Source organism: Aptenodytes patagonicus, chromosome 6 (genome assembly GCF_965638725.1).
Source record: "Aptenodytes patagonicus chromosome 6, bAptPat1.pri.cur, whole genome shotgun sequence".
NCBI lineage: Eukaryota > Metazoa > Chordata > Aves > Sphenisciformes > Spheniscidae > Aptenodytes > Aptenodytes patagonicus.
In genome coordinates, this window is record NC_134954.1 from 11,190,005 (window position 1) to 11,211,502 (window position 21,498).

Consider the following 21,498-nt stretch of genomic DNA (forward strand, 5'->3'; position numbering starts at 1 on the left):
GGCTGGGGTGGCTCCTCCATGAGCCTACAAAAGGTTAAACCTGCAAAAGGTTTCTTGTTCCCATTGGGAAGCATTAAATACCAACTCCGAGATGTGTCATTGGTGCGAGGGCTGAGGCTGAGCTCCTCAATGCTTCCATGTCCTACATGGGCTGCATCCAGTCTCTCCTACAGCCTAGTTTTTCCTCCACCTCTGTGTTTAAAGGAGAACGGCAAAGTTACAGAGCTGAAGCTATCACTTTTAAAACTATGAAACACATACATGTTGCACCTCCAAAATTTCTGTAGCCACCAGGCTTGGGACACCCACAGCCCATGAAGCTGAGGACCCAAACCCAAAAGGACACAGCCCTGTCTGAAGCACCCACACCACCATCCCCAGGGCAGAAACGCACCCCACAGGGAGCTCAGCAGTGCCTAACCAAGCCACACACAGCAAATCCCCACAATGATTTGCAGAAGATGAGGAAGGACAAATTAAAAAAAAAAAAAAAAAGGCAAGGAATTCTCTCTCCCTTTTGTGGGGAGGGACGGATCCAGGTTAAGAAAACTCTGACCATAGCGACTATCTGGGGAAAGGCATTCCACTGAACTGGTTAGGCAAGGGGCTGCGGGAGGATAGCTTGCTCAGGGGCATGAAAGGAAGGTATGTACAGGGGGAGGGGGACGAGCTGCTCCATCACTCAGGACAGCACTCCTGCTCCTGCCGGTGAGGTCCCCGGAGCTCTGGACACGCTGCTGGGATGGCGGCAGGAGACTTCCAGACTCTGCAAGGCCATCAAATAACACTTTCATCAGGATGCTGCCCGCTGAAGTCCTCAGCCCAAAGCAGCTTCGTTTGGGTCCAGGCTAGTATCTCTTAGCATCGGTGGGCAGTTTAAAGGACTTCTGAGGGACAGCGATTTTGCACCTGGTACAGCAGGCTGACAGTGCGCCACAAGGGCTCCAGGGCAATGCAGGGGTTATTGCACTGCCACACGCTTGTTCCTAGAGAGAGGTCCTCAGACCCCTCCTCCCTGTAGCTCCAGGGCATGTAATCAGTCCGGAAAAAAAAAATAAAAAAAAAATCATATAACATCACCTGGTTTCTAGCACTGCGGGAGACGGCCTGAGACCAGCGTTCCTCTTGAATGCAGGGAGCTGGCCACCACCCCAAAGACCCCACAGTTGCTGGCTCCATCCTTGGTCAGGGAAGAAGAGGCTGGGGACCACCTTCTTTGGTGAAGGCTAAGAAATGGCAGGTGGCCCACAAGGAGGCACATTCAGCTTACCTTCCTGGCCATCCGCAGCTCCTTCCCACGCCAGGGCCATGGCAGAGACTGAATGTTCTCCGCACCCACAGGGACCACCAGCCCCTCACTCCGGCTATGCAAAAAGGCAGATCTCTGCTGGGATTTCCCAGCCTGTCTGTGGTTAACGCCATGGGAGAGGAAGGGGCACAGCCGGGCAGCCTCACAGACGGGCCACCCAGGACATTGTGAAAGAGCCGGTCACAAGGCACATGACCAGGGAAGGCTGCTGACTGTCTAATGTTACACCAGACCCACAAACCCTCTTCCTGTCCCCTCCAGCTCTTTTCATCCCAAGATAGTGCCGATCCCCAGTTTCTCTTACCCCTTTCTTACATGGGATACAGGAAGTACATTTCTTCCTTAAAAACAAGAGCATGAGAACTGCAAGGTCTTGGCTCAGTGAGAGGCAGAGATGTAGCTCAGACAAGATGGGTTTCTTTGTTACCCAACCTTCTCCTCCAGCTCTCTCCCCAGATAGTTGCATTTTCAAGGCAACAAACACAACCGATGGGTGTTAAGCAGAGCAGGACTCATGCTCATTTTCCAGCCCACCGGTGGGACAGTTTCTTCAGGTACTGCTCCGAATACTGTAGCTCCTTCCCCACTGCCAGCTCTGTTGTGAACAAGCAACTATACTCCCCAAAAATTAAATAATAAAAGAATCACAGCTCTCACCAACACAACTCATGGGATCAAGGATAGACATCTTGTGAGGCTGAAAGTTTCACTTTTCAGCCATAATTTGCAAGAAGGTGCAGAACTTATTTTAAAGGCTGATTGGGATTGCCTTAAAGTCCACAGAAGGACAATTGCTTTAAATAAACCGGTCTTAATTGCTTTGCACCTATTTAAATCTCACATAGTGGTACATTTTGGAGAAAAGCTGGCCTTGCTCTTTTCCCAAGACAAATCTAATAATAAAAAGCACTCTGCCTTGATCTCACTGTTCATCTCCCAGGGCCCCTCTGTTACTGCTGCATTCCTTTGTGTTTATCTGCCCTCTTCAACTCTGTGCTGTAATCAGCTGCGTGCGGCACCTCGTGTCTAGAAGTGACATGGCTGAGGTTACAGGAGAGACAGGTGCAAGGGGAGCTCTTGCCCCGAAGCTATCCAAAGGAAAAGAGAAGCTGGAGGGGAAGAGGGTTGTAAGGTATTTCAGATTAAAGCCGACAAACAGCAAACACCTTGCCCCAGGCTACACATTCTCTGCCAATGCAAGCTGCAGCGGCTGCGAGCCCCAGAAACAGCAAAGCAAACATGGACTTCTCTGCAAGGGGGAGTTGTCACCTGTCAGGGATGTTTGCAAATTTATAGGGAGGTGGTGGTGGCGGCAAGGGGAGTAAAAAGAGCTTTCCTCCTTTTAAAAGGCAGACTGTTTGCACAGGTTTGCGATGCATATTTTGCTTTGTAAAGGCTTTTGTGCAGCACTCAACTGAGCGAAGGTGCTGTCTTCCACTGAAGACAAACTGGAACATTTATTAACGTACATACATTAATGTACTCTGAGCTGCTGCCTTACAGTAAGGGTGAGGATGGGATGGAATTTCCCCGCTCCTCCTTTGGGTTGTCATATCTGTGAAAAACACTCAAAGAAGTCACCGTGCTGCTCAGCCTCTTCAGAAATGCCTCCTGCAAGGCTGGGATCAAACCCATCATAAGCGAGTAGTAACTGCTCAGCAAAAGCTGCCTGCCCTCCTTCCCTAGCCCCAGCGCTCAGAGAAGACAAGAGGAAGGGATTTTCCACTGATGTTTCACTGCACCACAGACGGGAGAGGGAGACTCTGAACAAGAGCCTCAAGTGAGCCTGTCAGCTACCACAGTGCTCTGTAGACAGCTCAGAAGAACTGGAGACGGGGAGGCTTTGCTAGCACTCAGTGCAGCAAGTCCAGGTTTGGGCATGGAAGGAGCAAAGTTTCTGCTGATGACTTTTAAACTGTTGGGGATTGTTTTTTAAAGAGGACATAGTTAGTTCAAACAGAACATTACAACCTAGGAGCCCTTCTAAACATGGAGAATCTTTTGGACTAGCTATTGAAGAGACATCATTTTACTGGAGCTGTGCTACAGCATTGGAAAAAGCTGAGAAGTGGCCTTTCGGATCCAGATGCTGACTGAAGGCTTGCACACCATCCCCCTGCGCCCAACCTGAATGCAGAATCAAAAGATAACCAGCCTTGACATCAGTCACCTCTCCTTGCACACTCAGAGTAGCTTCACCACATCAGCTGAGCAGATACCCAACCTGAGAGTGGCCTCTTTACCCTTTGCAATCTTGCAAGGAAAGAGGAGAGCACCGCAGTCTCCCCAGCAGTCAGACGAGAGAGGCAGTAACAGGTCAAACCTTCTGGCACTGGGGACTGCAATCAGCATGACCTGGGGGCTCTTTCCTTGCAGATGCGATCCTCCAGGTTACAAACACTGCCAGGATGCAGACCGCCAACATGCCTTGGTTGAACACATTAAAAATGGTGGTTGATTAGCCAGGGAATTAACTGACGCAGTTTCTCAGGATGGAAACAGAGGAACAAGAAAATTTACAGACATCAACACAAATTTCAAGCTGCACATGATTTTTACTCCAAAGTATACAAAACCCAGGAAGAACAGAAACAGGACACGAACAGCTCAAACTCCTGAAATACCTCCTGCTCCAGCCTGCAAGAATAGCACCTGGCTTCTTCACCAGGGCTATTGCTAAGAAAGAGCCGGTCAGTTTGTGCCAAAGGCAATGAACCAGCAACCACCAGTGCCTCATCTGCATTCCAGTCTCGAGCCATACTGGTGAGACACCCACGACCAAGACTTGTTACAAACACTCTCTGGCTTTGCCTACCTAGAGACACAGGAGGGGGGGGAGATCTGAAACCAAGTTTTCATTCATACCTGACCTTCAAAAAAAGAAAAAAACAGTGAAGAACATCCTCAAGCCCCAGCCTTTAGTCATCAAAATTGCAACTGTGCCCAGAATATCAACTATTTTAACATTGAGGCCACATAAACTAGCCTTAAGCAGGGAGAGAGCAGAGACAGTTGAGCAGCCAGGCTAGTGCAAGAGACTCCTCAGCTCTTCTGCCTGTTTAGCTGCCTCATCCCTCTCTCCTGCCATTGCTGCAGCAGGAGAGGAAGAACAGGTAAGAAGCCAGCCTGCTCCCCCTTGCAGCCCTGAGGAGGCACAGAGGAGTGATGCCTTTCCACGGGTCACACGCCGTCCTGTTTAGCCACATGTACAAACACCACTGTTCACCACCAGAGTAACTTGGTAGAGCCATGCTCCCAACCAGCTTCTGTGGGTGGGACACAACAGGCAAAGCAAGAAGGAACTTCCTTGGTCAGAGGCAGCAGCCACAGCTCCTCCACCAACAGGGAGAAGATGGTCCCGGGGCAACACAGCAAGAGTAGCTTCTGCAAAAACTCCTCATCTGTCCCCAAAGGTTAAGGAAGTTCTTCTCACTACTCACCCACATTGGGTCATTCAGCTCCGTGTCCTGCACCCGAACACAGTCCATGCTAATCTCTATTTTGTTTGTAGGGCCATTTTCAGATGGGCCATCGATGAAGTTCAGATCGATCGGCTGAACCGAGCATATTGGCCTGAAAAGAACAGAGTAACGCAGTTAAAACTGGTCAAATTTTGTTTTCCTCCCCCACCATGTGCTAGGGTGTCACCCAGGACTTAGGCACGACCATGAACCAGTCTCAGGACAAAGTAAGTAATTACTAGTCAACAACTACCTCATCACCTGCCATGCTAACAGCAGTCCCTGAACAGGACAGGGCCTGGAGGGACATTTCACTTGCCTGACCAGAAAAATGAGGTAAGAGCGCAGGAGTTAAATCACAAAGACAGAATTCATGGAGGATTTATAGCAGTAACTGTCCCAGCATCAGTCATGGCAAGTCAGGAATGGGAACGGAGTCAGTTTTATTTCCTTCAATGGACCTGACAGAGTGAACTCTGCACCATCTCCACCTCCTCTCCCTCCCTGGCACCAGCAAAGGAGGAAAACATGCAGCCTGGACATAGAGTAATGACCCCATGTCCTTAGGGGAAAATGCCAACCGTCCACCTTAAGTGAGCATGCGGTGGAAAGCAGTCAGCTCAGCAACCAAAGGTCTTGAAGAGAGTCAGTGTCACTGGTCATCTCTGCATCTGTTCCCTTTAGCCTGATGAAGAACCTCTTGAGAGCTCAAGAGCTGTCAGTCATCACAGACTCATACCCACATCTTCTAATCAGCAGGTACAGAAGACTCCAAAACCCCCAGCATCAGTCCCCTGAGCAACCTAATTACAGAGACGTCCTGTCCCAAAATGCCTTCTTCCACAGGCTCCACATAAGGACTACTTACTGTTCCAGGAAGTCCCAGATATGCTGGAGCACCTCTGGGCTGAGGAATTCCCTGGGCTGTGAGCCGTGGGACATGGCCGACCGGTAGTAACTCTCCTTCCAGGAGAAGTGGCTCGGAGTTTCTACAAACCTTAAAAAACAAAAGCAAAAAAAAAAAAAAAAAAAAAAAGAAACACACACACACAAAGATATGTTGAATGCATGAGCCCAACTTGATGAAAACCCATAAATAGAAGCTATTGTGTGAAAAAGGAGACACGATGAATGCCTGGAACATTCACAGCTGTACAACACACATTCCACACTGCTGCAGATGCTGTATTTAGATGGGAGAGAATTCGGCCACCCTTCCCTATAAGTTAACTACCCTTCAGAGTCCACTGGGATGCTGCATCATAAGAATCCCAGAGGGAAAAAAACCCACCACCTTCCATTTTACCCCCAAATAATCAACTTTCTATATAAGCAGGTAGTCTTTGCAGCAGGTGAAGCACTTAAGTGGTGTGCGATTCCACTCTCCCTGGCTAGTTGCCTCTCTAGATTGCATGCCCTTGGATGATTTAGGTGAATTCTCCTACACCCAGCCACTGCAGCTGAGGTCTTGGAATAAAATAAGTATTTTTTTATTATTAGAAGATTTTTTAAAAAAATCTTCTATTTGTTTTATTTTCTATGGAAATAAGTTCCATCACATCAGATTATATCTGCTTGTCTACTGTCTTCTCACCTCCAATAATTTCTGAGCCTGACTGGCTGATTTCCGCCAGATCTGCTAATTACCTTGGCCATTTTTATCCCCTTAAGCTCCCACAAGATGCACAGAAATAGGTGGGCTCAAGATGAGCAGTGACAAAGCCAGAGCACTCACGCCTTCCACAGCTGCACATTCTCATCCCACTGGCCAATTTCTAAATTCAAACGCAGCAGCTTTTACACCCATGTCAAAATACTCAGTGGCTGCAGGGATGTAAAAGGGGGGCAGGAGGAATTTCTTGAGTATATTTGCAGTTGACAAAAACTCTAGGTTCAACTTAATTAGAGTACAAGACAGGTGACCTCCTTTCCTGCTACAAGGATGGGGGCATCCTGCAAAATTTTCATATAAAAGAGTTGTTTCAGCACAATGCAAGTGAATGGCTGTGCTCCCTGCCAGGGGAAAGGCCGTGGCAGAAGCCAAGGCTATAAATGGATTCCAAAAAGAATTGGACTAACATTTGGTTTGGCACATTTTAGTGCTGTTTAACACAATGGTCTAAACAAGTTGCATGGAAGACCCTAATTTATTAAGCTGTCAAAATTAAGAAAGAGTGTTTCAGAGGGAGGATCACACTACAGTTGTTCTTTTCCTCTACTTTTTCCTGAAGCATCTATTTCTGGCTGCTGTCAGAGAGGGATATAGCTCTCTCTACTGAATTTGTATGGCCTCTTATGTTTTGAGGATTACTCCGGCCTGCGAAAAACAGGGCTTTCCTTACCTCTGCTGCCCACAGAACTGCATGCTCTTTGAAAAGAGCAGACAGTTTTCCTAAGCTAACAGAAATCAAAGTGGTTTCAGCCCGCTGAGCATGCCTTAAAATAGGTGAAAGTATCACTTCAGTTGCTCATCCTTTTTGTGATTAACGAGAAAACCCAACATCCTTTAAAAGTTCATGAAGAGTCAGAGCCAAAAATAAAATTCAGAAATGTCATAGCTAATAGCTCTTACAGATGTGAGCACATACCCACACTACATGCGAATAAATAATCACAAATCCTCTGAGAACAGCAGTTACCCCACAAAGTACCAGAAATTACTCCTTTCAAGCTTTCAGTCTGGTAAGGCACTTTCAAGAGTGCTGTCCTGAAACCCAGAAGAACAGATCTGGCCTAAAGCCTGCTATATAAGCTGGGAACCAATGCTATGACAAGCTTTGGTAGAGAGCAATGGGGAGTGCATGCTCCCCAACCTACTCTGCCACTAAACCCACTAAACAGACCTCAGGCACTGCTCAATACCCTGCACCTGGTCCTGACCTCCCAGAAATGGGCAGAGAAACCCCACAATGGGTTCTCCCAAACCACTGAAGCGCTTGCTTTTAACAGTTATTTGCCACTTACCACAACTGCCCTTGTCTTAAACACTAAAACCCACTTTTTAGGAGTTCAGTGCAAAGGTAGCAACACCATCCACACCAGCTCATTACTACATATACAGGAACGAACTTTACCAAAAAGAGTTATTGCAAAACAGACCTTCCTGAGAGACCTTCTTTCCTTCAAAAAGTCTCAGTCCAATGAGGTTTCTGCATGCCATGACATGCCCCAGCTTTGGTTCACAGCTGCACAAAGTCCTAGGTCTCAAGAAGGCAAAGCAACCAGTGCAGCCCTGCCTGCTCTGGCCCCTGTGGTCCCATTTAGCAGCAAAGCAGAAGTTGCTTCTCATAAACCTACCCCAATCAAGCACTCTTCACAGTGCCCACAGCCTGCGGCACAGGAGAGGAAGGAGATATAGCTGCATGGACTGATAAAACCAGGTTTGTTATTCTACGCCTCTGAAGCTAACAGAGCTGTTGGGAAGAGTCACACCAGTTAAGGACACAACCAGTGCATCCCTGTACTAAACACAACTCCAAATTTCTCCAGAGAGAGGCATTTTCCAGCTGTGTCATCTTTATCCCTGTACCCAACCAAGCTCCTGGCTTACTGTTTCTAAGAAAAGCATGATAAGGTTTTACCTGATGGCCAAAAAGGCACGTTTCCCTATACCAAACAAAAGAAGTTCCCTGGTTAATGCTTTCACAGAAGCAAAATTTGAGAGACTGCTTCAATGCTCTCTGCAACACCTTTACTACCCGTACAGCTCTATTTCCAAAGGAGGCTGCAGGATTAGGTGGCCAACCTTGGCAAGGCACCTATGAGAAGGATACAGCATTACAAAGGTAGTGAGCATTGCTTTTTTACTTAGTTTGGTGCATCCTGCTCTCAGGTGGGAAAGAGGTGTCAAGCTGCAAGAAAACCAACTTCAGTTCAGCACAAAGATGCATGCAAGCTAAACTGTCTCCTTCCCTGTGATCTTAATAAAATCTAAACCTAGTGCCATTTGCCTTAACAAACAGCCTTCAAAATAGAGGAGCAGCCTCTGTCTACTGAACAGCATACCTAAGTGCCCAAATTTGCTTTTCCACAAGAAAGTAACAGCTAAAGCCCAGGCAAGAGCTATGCATAAATTTCACTACTCTAGTTAATTGTCCTTTCCCACATCAGCAAACACTCTAGCTTCAGTAGAATAATCTCCAAGTGCCTAAAGGTAATCACAAGATAGCAGGAGTTTGCATTGCTCAAATTGCTCCTACCAGCTGCTTTTTTTTATTAACAGACATTTAAACAACATCCCTTTTACCCACAACCACTCATCCCAAAGCACATCATAAGAGATAACACAGCCTGTTATACCAAACTACTGGCTACAATAGGACAAAGCATGGTAGTAAGTCTTGCCTAGCTTGCCCTCTACTTTAAATCTACAAGCTAATTCCCTGCATTAACTGCTGAAATAGTTGGCAGGCAGCTTGCCACAAGCAGAGAGCACTAACTGCACCAGATTGGAACTACAGAGGGATTTACAGCCCCCATCAAACTGCAAGCTGAATAGGACATTCACCCACAAGCCCCTCCTTTTAAAACCACCAGGGGATTATTAATTAACAGAAATAGCAGGTTAAATCTTCTCTGAGAAGCAGCATCTCACCAAGAGCACAGGATTTCTTGGCGCAGTGCTGGGACACTGCTCCTGAACCACTGAATCCCAGGACAGGTTTCAGCCAGCAATGCACTCCCACTGACACCTAGCTCAGCTCCATCCTATTTATTTTGCTGAAGCAAGAGTAGCCAGACTCCAGGTGAAAGCACTTTTCCAGATTCACTCTGTGGGCTGAAGCCGTGTGCACACTGATTGTTCTGCTGCCTCCTGATCGTTTCCCCAGAAGTGTTGTGTTACAGCCCACCGGAACGGGACTGCATCCCAGCTGATTCAGTTTGCCATCACACTGATCAGCGAGATCTCTGCAAAATATGGCAATGAGAGCAATATGCCCCTCTAGCTGTACCCACACAGCACTCAATTTCAGAGTCTTCCGGAAGGCTGGGAATGTTAAACTTCACAAAAAAATACCCCAAAACCAAAACCCGCCCCACCAAAAACCAACAACCAAATAAAAAAGCCCTGGCAAGCACAGCATTTGCCTTTCATAAGCCTTAGCCCATCTGCACTGCTATTGCCTTTCCCTGGAGCTGAGGGTCTCAACACAGGTGGAAACAAAGCCCAGACTGCTTGGCCCAGCACAACGTAAGCTGGTGGCAAACCGGAGAGAAGACAAGGTATTTCTGTTCCCACTATCTCACTCTAAGCACTTGTTTCTGCTCTTCACCACATTTTTCCCCCTTCCTACCTTCACATCAAAGACATTAAAGAAAAGCAACAAAACAAAAAAACCCAAACCACTTTCCACACCAGAAAACAATAACAGAACATTATTAAACTCAACTATTGCAACGCTTCTTACCCAAAAAGCCACCTTTCACTGCAAACAATCTTTCTTAGAAAGGGCTAAACCCAAAACACCAAGGCTTGACTTACCTCTGGGGAAAAGACACAAGCTCCTGAGGAAAGCAAGACCTAGGTTTGATAGGGAGCATGCACAGCCCCTCCTCTGTAGCTTTAACCTTAAAGGCAGATGCCACCTGCTTTCACTGATATAGGATCAGATCTGACACAGGGTGCAGCTCAAGCACCACTGGGGTGCACGTGTGAGTCCAGCAACCTCCTTCCAAAAGTAAGAAAGACTGTCACAACCAAGAGATAGCATGGTTTTCTTTGGTTTTTTCATCCAGAACAGGCTTGGAGCTTCAACACTCTGAACTGCCCCTGGGTTAATATTAGAGTTTATGGGGAAACCTGAAATGAATAAGGTATCTCAGTGAAGCTGCTGTGTTGGATTTCAAGAGATCTAAGCATCTCCAGTTCTCCTTAGATTCCCTCGGAAGCTGGAGCTCTGGGGTGGTTTGTGTCTCTCCCGCATGGTGTCCAAACTCTTGGAAACTATCAGTGTGGTTTATAGATGCTGAACTTCATGGCTTGATATTGGTGTAAAACCACAGTGTAAAATCTTGTGAGAAGAAATCTCTCACAGTAGGGATAAGCAAAATGATTTCGAGCTTTTTTCTTCTTGTTGCCAAAGTTACAGGATGTTGCTTTCTGCTTCTCCCCAGCAAATGTCTATTAACAGTGTACAATTTTCTATCACTGTGTCTGTAGTCCTCAGTCAGTGGACAAGCAGATGGGGCCAGAGAAGTCTTTCTTTGTAAGCTACAGATTTTGCTGTTTTTTTCATGAGATATATTCCTCTAAGGACCTGCTAGCGGAGTACTTAGGAAACTTTGATACAAAGAGAAGAACATCTACTTTTATGAGGAAAGCACTTCCACATTATACAAATGAACCCAAAGAATAATTAATAATGTCTAAATAATGATATCTAATATGGCTCATTTTATTCATAGCTCTCAAAGTGCTCTACAAAGGAAGACGGTGTAATTACTGCCATTTTACCTGTGGGAAAACTAAGGCACCAGGAGGTCACAGGATTACTCATCATTACTCAGCAAGCCAGTTGTGCAGCCAGAAATACAACCTTGGTCACCTGAGTCCCAGTCTGGTGCTGCTTGAAAAGGAACTAGTGATTTTGGGTGTCTAGACAGGGAAATTCAAAAAGGCCTTAATTTCTTCAGGTAGAGTATGCACTGCACTTCATAGAGCAAGAAACCACCAAACTTCATTTATCTTCAGGCACCAAAATGCTGATGCCCAGGAACGAAAATCAAGGCTGCAGAAGTGCTGTGACCAGCTTTAAGCCACACTCAGAGTTCAGGGTGGAAGCAGAATTCAAACCCAGATGCCCAGACTGAAAACTAATCTTTCTTCCTGAGTGCTTACAGCAGTTAACCACTTAACAGCCCTTGATTCATGCATAGGTTAATATATTAGCCCTCAACCGTCACAGGGTGTGGGCCGGACAGAGAAGTAAATCACAGAGCAGAGAAGTCGGCAGCCTCAGCTCCAGCTCTAGCAATCCCAATCCACGTGCTTGTCCCTGCCTTCTCCGGTTACACCTTGAAATGCATGAAAAGCAACGGTGAACAAATGATTTGAAGTTCATGAGCATTATGCTTAATTGCCTGAATCTTGGTGTTAGTTGTATTTTTAGTTCTTGAGTGGGGAGAGGGCTCCTTTTCGGACCGCGCCGTTAAAACTCGAGGAACTTGGCAGCCCTTGTCCTGCTGGAATTCCCCCGGCTCTGCATTTTAACACTGCAGTGATTTGTAGACATTGCTACCTAATGAAGCTCACAGCTGTGCAAGAGGAGAAGGAAGCGGGGTCTGGCAGCACGGGACAAGCGTGTGCCTGGCAGGCAGCGTCATCTGGAATTCCCCGAAGTGTGGAGCACGCTTGTCCCCCATGGCTGCATCAGCCACCCTCAGCCGGCAAAGCACAACCTGGAAGCACCCGTTAGAGACTTTTGGTAACCAAACAGGTTCACTGCTGTAAACTGGGGGGGGGAGGCAAAATGAAAGCCCATGGGTAGACAGGAAGGCTCTCACTGCCCTCAAAGAGGACACTGCTGTTGAATTTCAGGGATCTGCATTGCACCTCTATCTATGCCTTTTTCTGTGTTTACTTCATCAACAAGCAGCCCCCCTTCCCAGCATGAACTGCACTGTACATCTCATCACATCTACTATTTTCCCATTTCTTTCTCTGCCTCATGCCATATTCCAAGGTCTCGGCTCACGATAGCCCAAAAGAGACTGACTCCCATCCCGGCAGGGGCAGGTCCTGCTGAACTGCACTCACAAGTATCTATTCTCCTTTAGATTTCCAGCCCAGCTTTCAGATTTAGCTTTTTAAAATCTAGACTTCCAGCAACTTCTTTAAATCCTTCAGATTTTCCTCCCATATAGCACTGCTCCTATGTATTAGTCCTATAAAGTATCTCTGGAAGAAGAGTGATGGATGCATGGGTTTGGAAGGGCGCATGTAAGGAATAACAAACACCGACACACAGGATTTTTTTGAGACAGAATAAAACTTTCACCCATGGTTCAACTGTCCATTTTTTTTTCCCAGATCCTGCATTTTTCAGATGTTTCCCAGATCTGATCTGCAATCTCAGTGAAAAACATGTGAACAGTGGTATGGGTTATAGGGAGGAGCAGCTGAGAGAAAAGTGGTCCAGTGGCACAGAGGCGTGCATTAGAAAATGGAAGAAGCTAACTGAACCCTGATCTCAGAAGAAGCCACCACCCAAGGATATACGGGGAACACAAGAAGGAACCGGGAGTGACAGTGGCGAAGGGCTCTGTGACACTGCCAGTGTCCTACAGCATCCGTTGAGGACAGCCTAGGGAGGACTATTAGCTGCTTCTATTCTCTAGGCAAATAACACTTGTATTGTGCACACCCTGTTTCAACTGTGAGATATACGATATTTAGAGGAATTACAGCAATTCTGTCTCAGAGGAATGCTGATTGCATGTCTTATAAAAACTCTGCGTTCTGCTAAAGTCTACTGTAACAGCGTACACCGATCTCCTTGTGATTTAAATTTCTCTTTTGGAAGCGTATGTGTGTGAGCAGAATGGAAAGGGGTAAGAAGGGGTGGTTCGGCTTTCTGGTTGCTCTTTATTCGAGCCTTCAGTGCGCGGGCAAGACTGACCTATATGAAAGAAAGTGAAACAGGCTGCACAGAATGATCCTCCTGATTCACTCTGCTGAAAAACACAAGGGGGATTTTTTTCCATTCATCATCATCTTTCAGTTAGAGTCATCTTGAGTAAGACTATGCCCACAGCGGATGCAACATTTGCAGCTTTGCAGCGGCCCCTCAAAGCACGTTATATCACCACAGCCCTGGGCTCCACGCCCCTGCCCTGCTCCAGCACAGGCAGCAGAGCTCCTTTGGGAGAAAAAGGCTCCCTCTGCATTCCCAGTGCTACCGTGCCGAGGGGTTCCCAGACTGGGCACTGCAGGGCCTGCTCCCTGCAAACCGCTGTGAATGGCTTCTGGAAGCAGAACGGGCTCAGAACGCTATCTGCAACCCCCACAGCCCAGGAACCCACCGCATCTCCTATCTACATCTCATCACATCTACTATCTACGTGTGATCGTTATCAGCCCAACAACAGTGACCACTTCTACATAATAGAGGCATTTCTTTGTCCTCAGGGTCACACAGCTAATCACTCCACCAGCACTAGAGGAACTGTCCCCTAATTGTTGGAGCAAAGTCACCCCTAATTTTTTTTTTTCCTCCAAGGATCCCTTCAGCATCTTGTGAACTCTCCCAGACCTCTCTCTTATCTCCCACTCAACCTTGGACACCCCCTTCTCCACCCTCCCCTTCTCACTCATCCTTGGAAACTACCCCCTCACCCAGCCACGGACATCCCCTCCCCTTCTGCTTAGCCCTGACACCCACTCCCTTTCTCAGCAGGGGCTGAGAGAGATGAAGCTCTGGTCAAGGTGAAAGCACTGCCACAGCAATTCTTCCATCTGCCCACTGCAATTGGTGCTTTCTAGTCTGGGGTACAGAGCCCTCGTAACCTCCAGAAAACCACCCAGGAGTCTGAGCAACCCACGTTGGGAAGCCCATAGTTAGAGTGCAAGCCTGGGGCTTAGAACACCCAGCTCAACCCCTGGCCCCTGGGTGGCCTGTCCATCTTTGCCCTTCCATTCCTCCGGTATAGCAGAGCCAGCAAATTTGGAAAGCACACACAGACCTGATGACCATCAGTACACCTCCAGGGAAACACAGTCCCGAGACTTTCCAAATTTAAGTAATAAAAGAAAATTTAAATCTCCATCTATTTTTAAAAAGCATTAAAACCAAAAACAATTAAAAAGCAGTTGCAACTGTATTATTTTGTAACTCACTTTTCCAGTCCATCCCTTCCCCAAACCTATTTGCAGCGATGGTTAAAAGCAGTGCCCATCTGGAGAGGGAGGAGTCAGCTGCCGGGCAGAGGTGAGAACTTTTACTGCAGTAAGTGAGAAAGTCTTCTCAAAAGCAACACGAGCGGAAAATCCAGGCCCAGCCCTCAAAATTCTGAGGTATTTTTAAGCCAAGTCCAAAAATAAGTATTGTAAGATCAACTTTACAGGCAAACTGTTCAGAAGCCACAAAACATTTTCAAGTCCATTTAAAAAAAAAAAATCCCTTTGGTCTAAACAATAGACGATTTGCTCAGTTTTAGATACCCAGCTGAACATGCATTTGGATCTACCTTTCAAAATTTACTGCAACACAAGACTTTTTGCTAGCCAGCTAGCCAGCCCTGATAGTTTCACAGCAGGACAAATGGAGTGATGCCTCCTCCCCTCGGTGCAGGAGAGGATGAGCACAGATCTCTGCTGAGAGGTCTCCTGCTGGGTTGGTGCTGCCCCCAGCCCCATTGCCACACACCAACCTCTGCCGCCCAGCTGCAGCTACAATTAAAGACAACAGGGACCATCTTTTGTGCCTTCAGAGAGTCTGCCTAACCCAAAATCACCCCATAACCCACTTATCCACCATCAGTAATGGTTTGCAGCAGGTGGCTGGGGGCACGTCCACAAGTTGCCAGGGAATAAGGAGACTCAGAGATCTCTGCTGTTGCATTCTGCTGCACGGTATGGAGAGACGCCCCATCTTTTCTGGAGGAGGAGGGGGGAAAAGGCAGGTGTTAAATGCTTAGAGCAGCCTAAAACAGCTAACCACATCCTTTCCAGTTATCCAGATCTCTGCAGCATCAGGGAATATTAAAAGAAAAGAAAGCAACAGCCCCAGAAATGAGAGCGGGCGAGGTCATTTTCAAGAGATGGCAGTCATGACAAAATACAGCTATTACAGGCCTTCATCACTACTATTCTGTAGTAATTTTAGGTACGTACTAAGGGAAATTGAAAAGTTCTGAAGAGGCGCTGGCCAGAAATCTGACCTTCCTGAGGCTTGCTGAATCAAATTCCCCCTTTTGAGCTTTGCTCATCAGTATTTTTCCTGGGAGCACAGCATTTACCCAATAACAATATGTACAGCAGTTCATTGCTGTTTATTTTTTACAAGGAGCTTGCTTTCAGTATTTTCCACAGGAAACGAGGAGGCCTGTGTTTTCCTTCTTTTAGCTATTGTCTGCTGAAATTTTGCAGTGTTGAGTGCAACCAGCATCTCTCAAGTTTCAGTAGTCTACCCCCATCACACCAATACAGAGACCACAACACAGAATGAGAAATTACTTTATTTTAATTACAGATGATAAAAAAAAAAATTCAGCCAAGCGCATCAGAACTTCAGAAAGGCAGTGGGGTTGTCAGGAACGGGCTCTCATTAGAAACTACAAGGCTCTGAAAGAGGCCAGAGCTGGGGGGGCGGGGGACAGAGGGGGAAGGCACCAACAGAAAAGTTCCACTTGCAGCCAGGGTATAGCAGCAAGGAAAGACCTTGGCTACATCCAAACCGCTCATCTGGCCCGGGTTCAAGGTCTGGTTTGTGTATTATCCCTTATCTACATGCAAGCACGTTTTCCAGACGTGGCCCTGGCCTGAGCTCTGGGCTGTCTGGAGAGGAAATAACTGTGAGCTCTGTTGAGCCCAACCTCTGATAGCACCCAGTCCTTAGGAAGAGATGAGCTCAGGACATTTGGTGGTGGACTGGACTGTAGGAAGCTCAGCCTAGACCATGGCTAACTTGTCCATGCTACATAAAACGAGAGGTTTTATGCAGGCAGTACATCACCAAGCAAACCTGAGAGAAACCCCCAGATCAAGGGTTCACCATGAGCATGGCTGGTCCCCTAAACCAGGGACACACACTGTGCTGGGTAGCTGCCGGGGAGATCTCTTTGTGTTCCTGACTGGCTTGCTTGTTAACACAATAAAAATGAGATTATGTAGTGCAAAGAACAACTGTTACAGTCTAGGGAAGCAAAGCCAGAGCAGTATTTCTCCCAAAGAGTAACAGGGTTAAACCAGAAAAAAACCCAGCATGGTAGTTTGTACCTATTTGAAAAGACACAGTCAGAACCCAACATCTCATATGCAATGCTCATGCCTGCAGAGATGAAATCAGGCTCAGTGTTTCTCCCAGGGAGTGAAAGGATGAAGCATCATCTGAGGAACTCTCACACTGCTGATTTACATGCTCCAGACTGTGGTATACAGATAGCACCCAGTTGAGCAGAAAACAGGTAATTTCAATCACAGTATTCTCTATTTAGTGGCAGATACACATAGATGAGTAGCATATGGGAACAGATGGAGTGGCTCTACTATTAGATATGGTGCATTTACATGCAGTCCTTCCAAGGCAGCTCTACAGAGGCTGTGAACACTCAGTGCAGCATGCAGCTGCTCCTCACCACGAGATGTGTGTGCCTCATTCAGCCCGTTGCTGTGAGGCTTAGTGGAGAAAGAGGAGGCTTTTGCAGCACGTGACTGTGGACTTTGGAAAACCAGGTAAGCCCAGCTCAACTCTCCAGGTGTCTGACTGCCCTCCATGTCCCTGGGAGGAAGATGCTGGGTGTAGATTTGTGGGTCAGGACCGAGGTGCTCAGGGGGCTGTGCTCTCGGATCTGGTCTTGGCAATGGGCTAAATTGAGCACCTGTCCTAACCCTCCTGCACCAGACACCATTTCTGGGGTGTTTCCAGCCAGCAGGAGAGAAAGGGGCGTCTGCCTCTCTTCTCCCTGGTAAGGAAGTTTCAATCCCCTCCAGCACGGACGCTATCCAAAAACCTCCAGAGACAAACAAAATGAGAAATGCAGGATTCAGCTCCCTCCCACCTCTGCTACAACTGCATCCACTGAACTGAGTGTGCTTTTCTGGACCAAACCAGGCTCCACGGCATGGTAGAGGCACATGCAGCATGGGCTTTTCTGGCATGCTTGCAGCCCCGATTGCTCATGCTGGGGTTGCAGCCCTGCAGCACGCTCTGAGCTCTGTTTAAAGCCTGGCACGGGTTTCCTGCAAGCAGCCTTTTCCCTGCTTGCACCATATCACCATCAGTAGTTCCCCAGGACACTAACACGCTCTGCCAAGAACAGAGTTTCTTTTAAATTTGCTGATATTTGAGCCTTTTTGATGTGTGAAGGAATCAGATCCTCTCTCTGCCAGAGTCTTCCCAGCAGCTCCTGAGGTTTGTTTGCCCAAGTGCTTGGTGTGCTGCAGCTACGACCCTGGGGAAGGCGCTGGGCACCCCTGCACACCGAGCAGGAGGCGCCAAGTTGTTGCTGTCCCAGTTCATATTAGACAGGCATTCCCCAAATTCGGCTGTTGTGAGGAGGCGGCAGGGAAAAGGCTGGTAAGGGGACATCCCACACAGGTCTCAACATGGCCCCCCACCAGAGGGAGAGAAATCATGCAGCCCACACTGATTTTCAGCCCTAGGATACTATGCATGACAGGGCATTTAGTCATATAAATATAGTCAGAGAGGAGAGGGACAGCTTCCTCAGACAGAGAACATGAAATACGTGATTCCTTTTTAGGACAGGAAGGTCTCAGACTGTCTACTGCAAAAGACTCGTGACATTTTGAGTTGAGCCAGGTAAGACTCTTGGCTCCCTAAGGCACCTACTCTTACGAAAGCTGCTTCAGTCTTCAGTTACACAAACTCTTTTCTCTATGAACTGCTCAGGGGACTTACAAAGTCCCTCTCTCAAACTCTCTCGAGAAGGTTGAATTTTACAAAAATATAAAATAAATGATGACAATAATACAGAAAGTCCCCAGAACTCTTTAGAAGCAGGAAACTGTAAACAGCAAAATCCTGTGTTTCAGTAAATAACTAAAATGCAAAACAGAAACACCAGCAAAGCAGATGTTAGGTGCAGATTCCCATAATATGAATTTGGTTGAAGCTCCCACTTGCTACCCTCCCAGCCAACCTGCTAAATCTGATGTTTTGGATGATAAACAATAACTTCTATTCCCCACCCCGCTGCCACCAGTGATACTCCTATGGGAAAATGAAGTCTTCTGCTAAACACCACGCTGGCTGCATTTTTCAGCATGTAGCAACTCTTGTGGCAGGTCAGCTATTGCTAAGCCCAAGGGCAGAGAATCCTTTTCTCCAAAATAAGAACACTTGCAAAAACCTTTCTCTGTGTCACAAAATAGCTGCAAGACAGGGCAGATGAAGGACAAAGAATTAAGAGCAGATTATAGTCCTGGAAGACAGGAACAAGTGAACTGTTTATCAGAAACACGGCTGGTGTGTAAGGGAACGCTACCTGGAGTGCTCACAGGATCTTTGCTTTTGCAACTATGCTTGGTGCTAAGAAATTACAGGGTTGGCTCCCTATAATTTTATCAATACATTGCCACACCTAATGTGATTTATGATTTTTGCTTGTGATTATCTTAAAGCAGTAGCTCCTGGAGTGCTATGAATACACCAGAGTCCCCTGTTCCATCAAAACCAGGAATGACGTTTCCAGCCTGTATATTTTAAGAGGAAAATTCACAAATATGAACAACCAAACTTGGAAGACAGTGTAAAGGAATTTTGTTGTTTATCATTAAAATTTTTAATCCTGTAATATTTGACCACCTAATGCCCACGTTAACTCTCAGAGCCGGCTGAACTACGATTTCACAGGTGTCACAGCCACCTCAGAGACCCCATTGACAGCAAGCACAGAAATCCCACCATTTTGCCCCACAGCTCTGGCTCCTACTTCTGAGTTTAGAGGCAGACACTGCTGGCAATACATAACTGAGCAGCTGCTGCTTGCAGCATCCAGCTCATCAGCATACTTGCAAGCTTCTTTCCATGCATTTTTTCAGCATGCATTGACTTAGGTGCATATCAACATCACTAAACTAGACAGGCATTGAACCTCCCAGGGAAAGGTTTTGTAAGCAGACTTATTTATATGTTTCAAACAGCCTATTGAACCCCTGATCACTTACTGCAGGGTTTCCCCCTTCTCACTCGTGGAGGCTGCTGTTCTCTTTATAGCTCCATGCACTAACCAAATTCCCCTTCCTTACATGTATCAGTATTTATCACATCAGGCCACCTGTGGCATTCAAACACCTGATTGGAGATGACTCGGCCGCAAAATCCTGTGGGGAGGCAGTCTGCTACACAGTAGTAAGTGATTACAAACAGGCACCAAAAACTCCCAAGTGAGCCCTAGGAACACATACAGATGTTTTCATGAAGCTATCTAAGCAGATGGAAGAATATTATCTATCTATTATCAGCAGACATAGTCAAACAGACCTCAGAAATCTATTACAGTGAAACATTTTCCTTCTGATTATTTCAGTTTTGATCATGGGCTACAAATTTTTAAATTAAATGGAAATAAAAATTCGAACGGCAGTGTAACCGTTGGATCCCACCACAACACCCAAATTCCTGTGAAGGTTTTCACATAAGTGCATAACTAGCTTAAAGCCAGGCACCAAATTAAGCACCGAGTTTCCTTGATTTCTTCCTCAGCTAAGACCCTCCTTCCTCCCCCATGCTTTGTGACACCTATGGTAATTTTTTTCATAAGGGTTCAATATTCCTTTGGCCACTTGTTTTGTTTTTCCCAAAACTGAAGCTGAGCCCTTCTGCTCTGTATCAGGCCAGAAATCCTTGTGTTTGTTGAGAGGAGCCATTGCAAGTTAGCTTGTAGCAGAAGGTACCATGCAAATCAGGAGGGGATTATACTTACAACATGTACCATGAACACCCTAAACACCTCTGAACAGCTGAGCTATTGAGAACTTGCTTCTTTAATTTCTTCAGTGTTTTTGGAAGTTGAAGTTGAGCAAGATCCTATGAATTGGGTATTCTCTCCTCATAGTAAAAAGGACCACATGAAAGACTTCACATATTCTCCTTCCAGTCCTTTGAGATCCAGGAAAAACAGAAAACGGTCGATTTGATTCCACTTTAATCCTTTAAGCAGCACTAAAAAGACCTCCAAGCAGACAAATATCTTCTTATGACACTCTGAGGGGCCTATACCGTTTTCAAGAGGAAGAGAAAAGTGCTGTCTTTGGCAATGACTGTAAAGGGGTTGCGACATCCTCAGCACAGCAACGTCTCTCTGACATAGAGCAAAGAGGTCCAGCAGGGACAAAACGGAGGAGGGCAACAGGGATGAGCAGACTGCAGGGGCTCTGCCAGGAAGAAAGAACTGAAGAGGCTTTAACGTGCTGCTCTTCAGCGGTGTTTTACAAAGATCCTATCTTCTAATGAGACTGCAGTATAAGAACAGGAGAGCAACCAAAGAACAGACCTCAAAGAGGAGATAAATATCGTCCCCTCCTCACCACCAGCGGTGCATGTCCTTAGCGAGGTGTCCAGGGGGCAGCCGAGAGGTCCCATGCTGGCAGCACGTCCTCCCTGCAGAGCTGCTCTGCAAAGCCCTCCCACCCACGAGGCCACCCTGCAATAGCTATGTCTCGGCACACTGCACGCTGTCCCCTTGCGCGTGTCTGGCTCCAGCTGGGGACCCTCCCCCGTGGGATTTCTACCAGGGGTGACAGCACATCCATGAAGGCGACCACCACCTCACAGAAGAGCTCACTGAGGCCAATAAAGAAAAAGCACCTCCCTGGCTCCCCTCCACCTTTCCTTCCTGTGTGGAGCCAATTCTGCTCCTCTAGAAGTCACCGGCTGCTCTGAGCACACCACAAGCTGCTCACAACAATTTCTGGCCGCTCTCTGAGTCTTTGGAAAGTACCTGCTGTATCACTGGCCGTTTCTGCAAATAGATCTATACCAAGTCATGTGGCTTTCCTTACTTGGCTTCAGGTCTTTCTGTCAACATGGCAAATTTGGGCTCCCA

The 21,498-nt window shown here is 46.9% G+C and overlaps 2 protein-coding genes across 2 annotated transcripts in view; both read right to left on the bottom strand.

Moving 5' to 3' along the window:
* LOC143161808 (tumor protein 63) overlaps positions 1-1,331 on the bottom strand; it is an 83,711-nt gene extending 82,380 nt beyond the window's left edge. The window contains exon 1 of the mRNA XM_076341099.1: positions 1,271-1,331. Coding sequence (XP_076197214.1) covers positions 1,271-1,282 — 12 coding nt within the window. The 5' untranslated portion in view covers positions 1,283-1,331. The remainder of the gene's footprint in view (positions 1-1,270) is intronic.
* Positions 1,332-4,164: 2,833 nt separating this feature from the next.
* The window catches only part of LOC143162603 (tumor protein 63-like), a 111,879-nt gene continuing 94,545 nt past the window's right edge, over positions 4,165-21,498 (bottom strand). Inside the window, exons 3-5 of the mRNA XM_076343287.1 lie at positions 5,639-5,767; positions 4,750-4,882; positions 4,165-4,179 (exon numbers count right to left, since the gene is read on the bottom strand). Of these exons, the coding sequence (XP_076199402.1) occupies positions 4,165-4,179; positions 4,750-4,882; positions 5,639-5,767 (277 nt within the window). The remainder of the gene's footprint in view (positions 4,180-4,749; positions 4,883-5,638; positions 5,768-21,498) is intronic.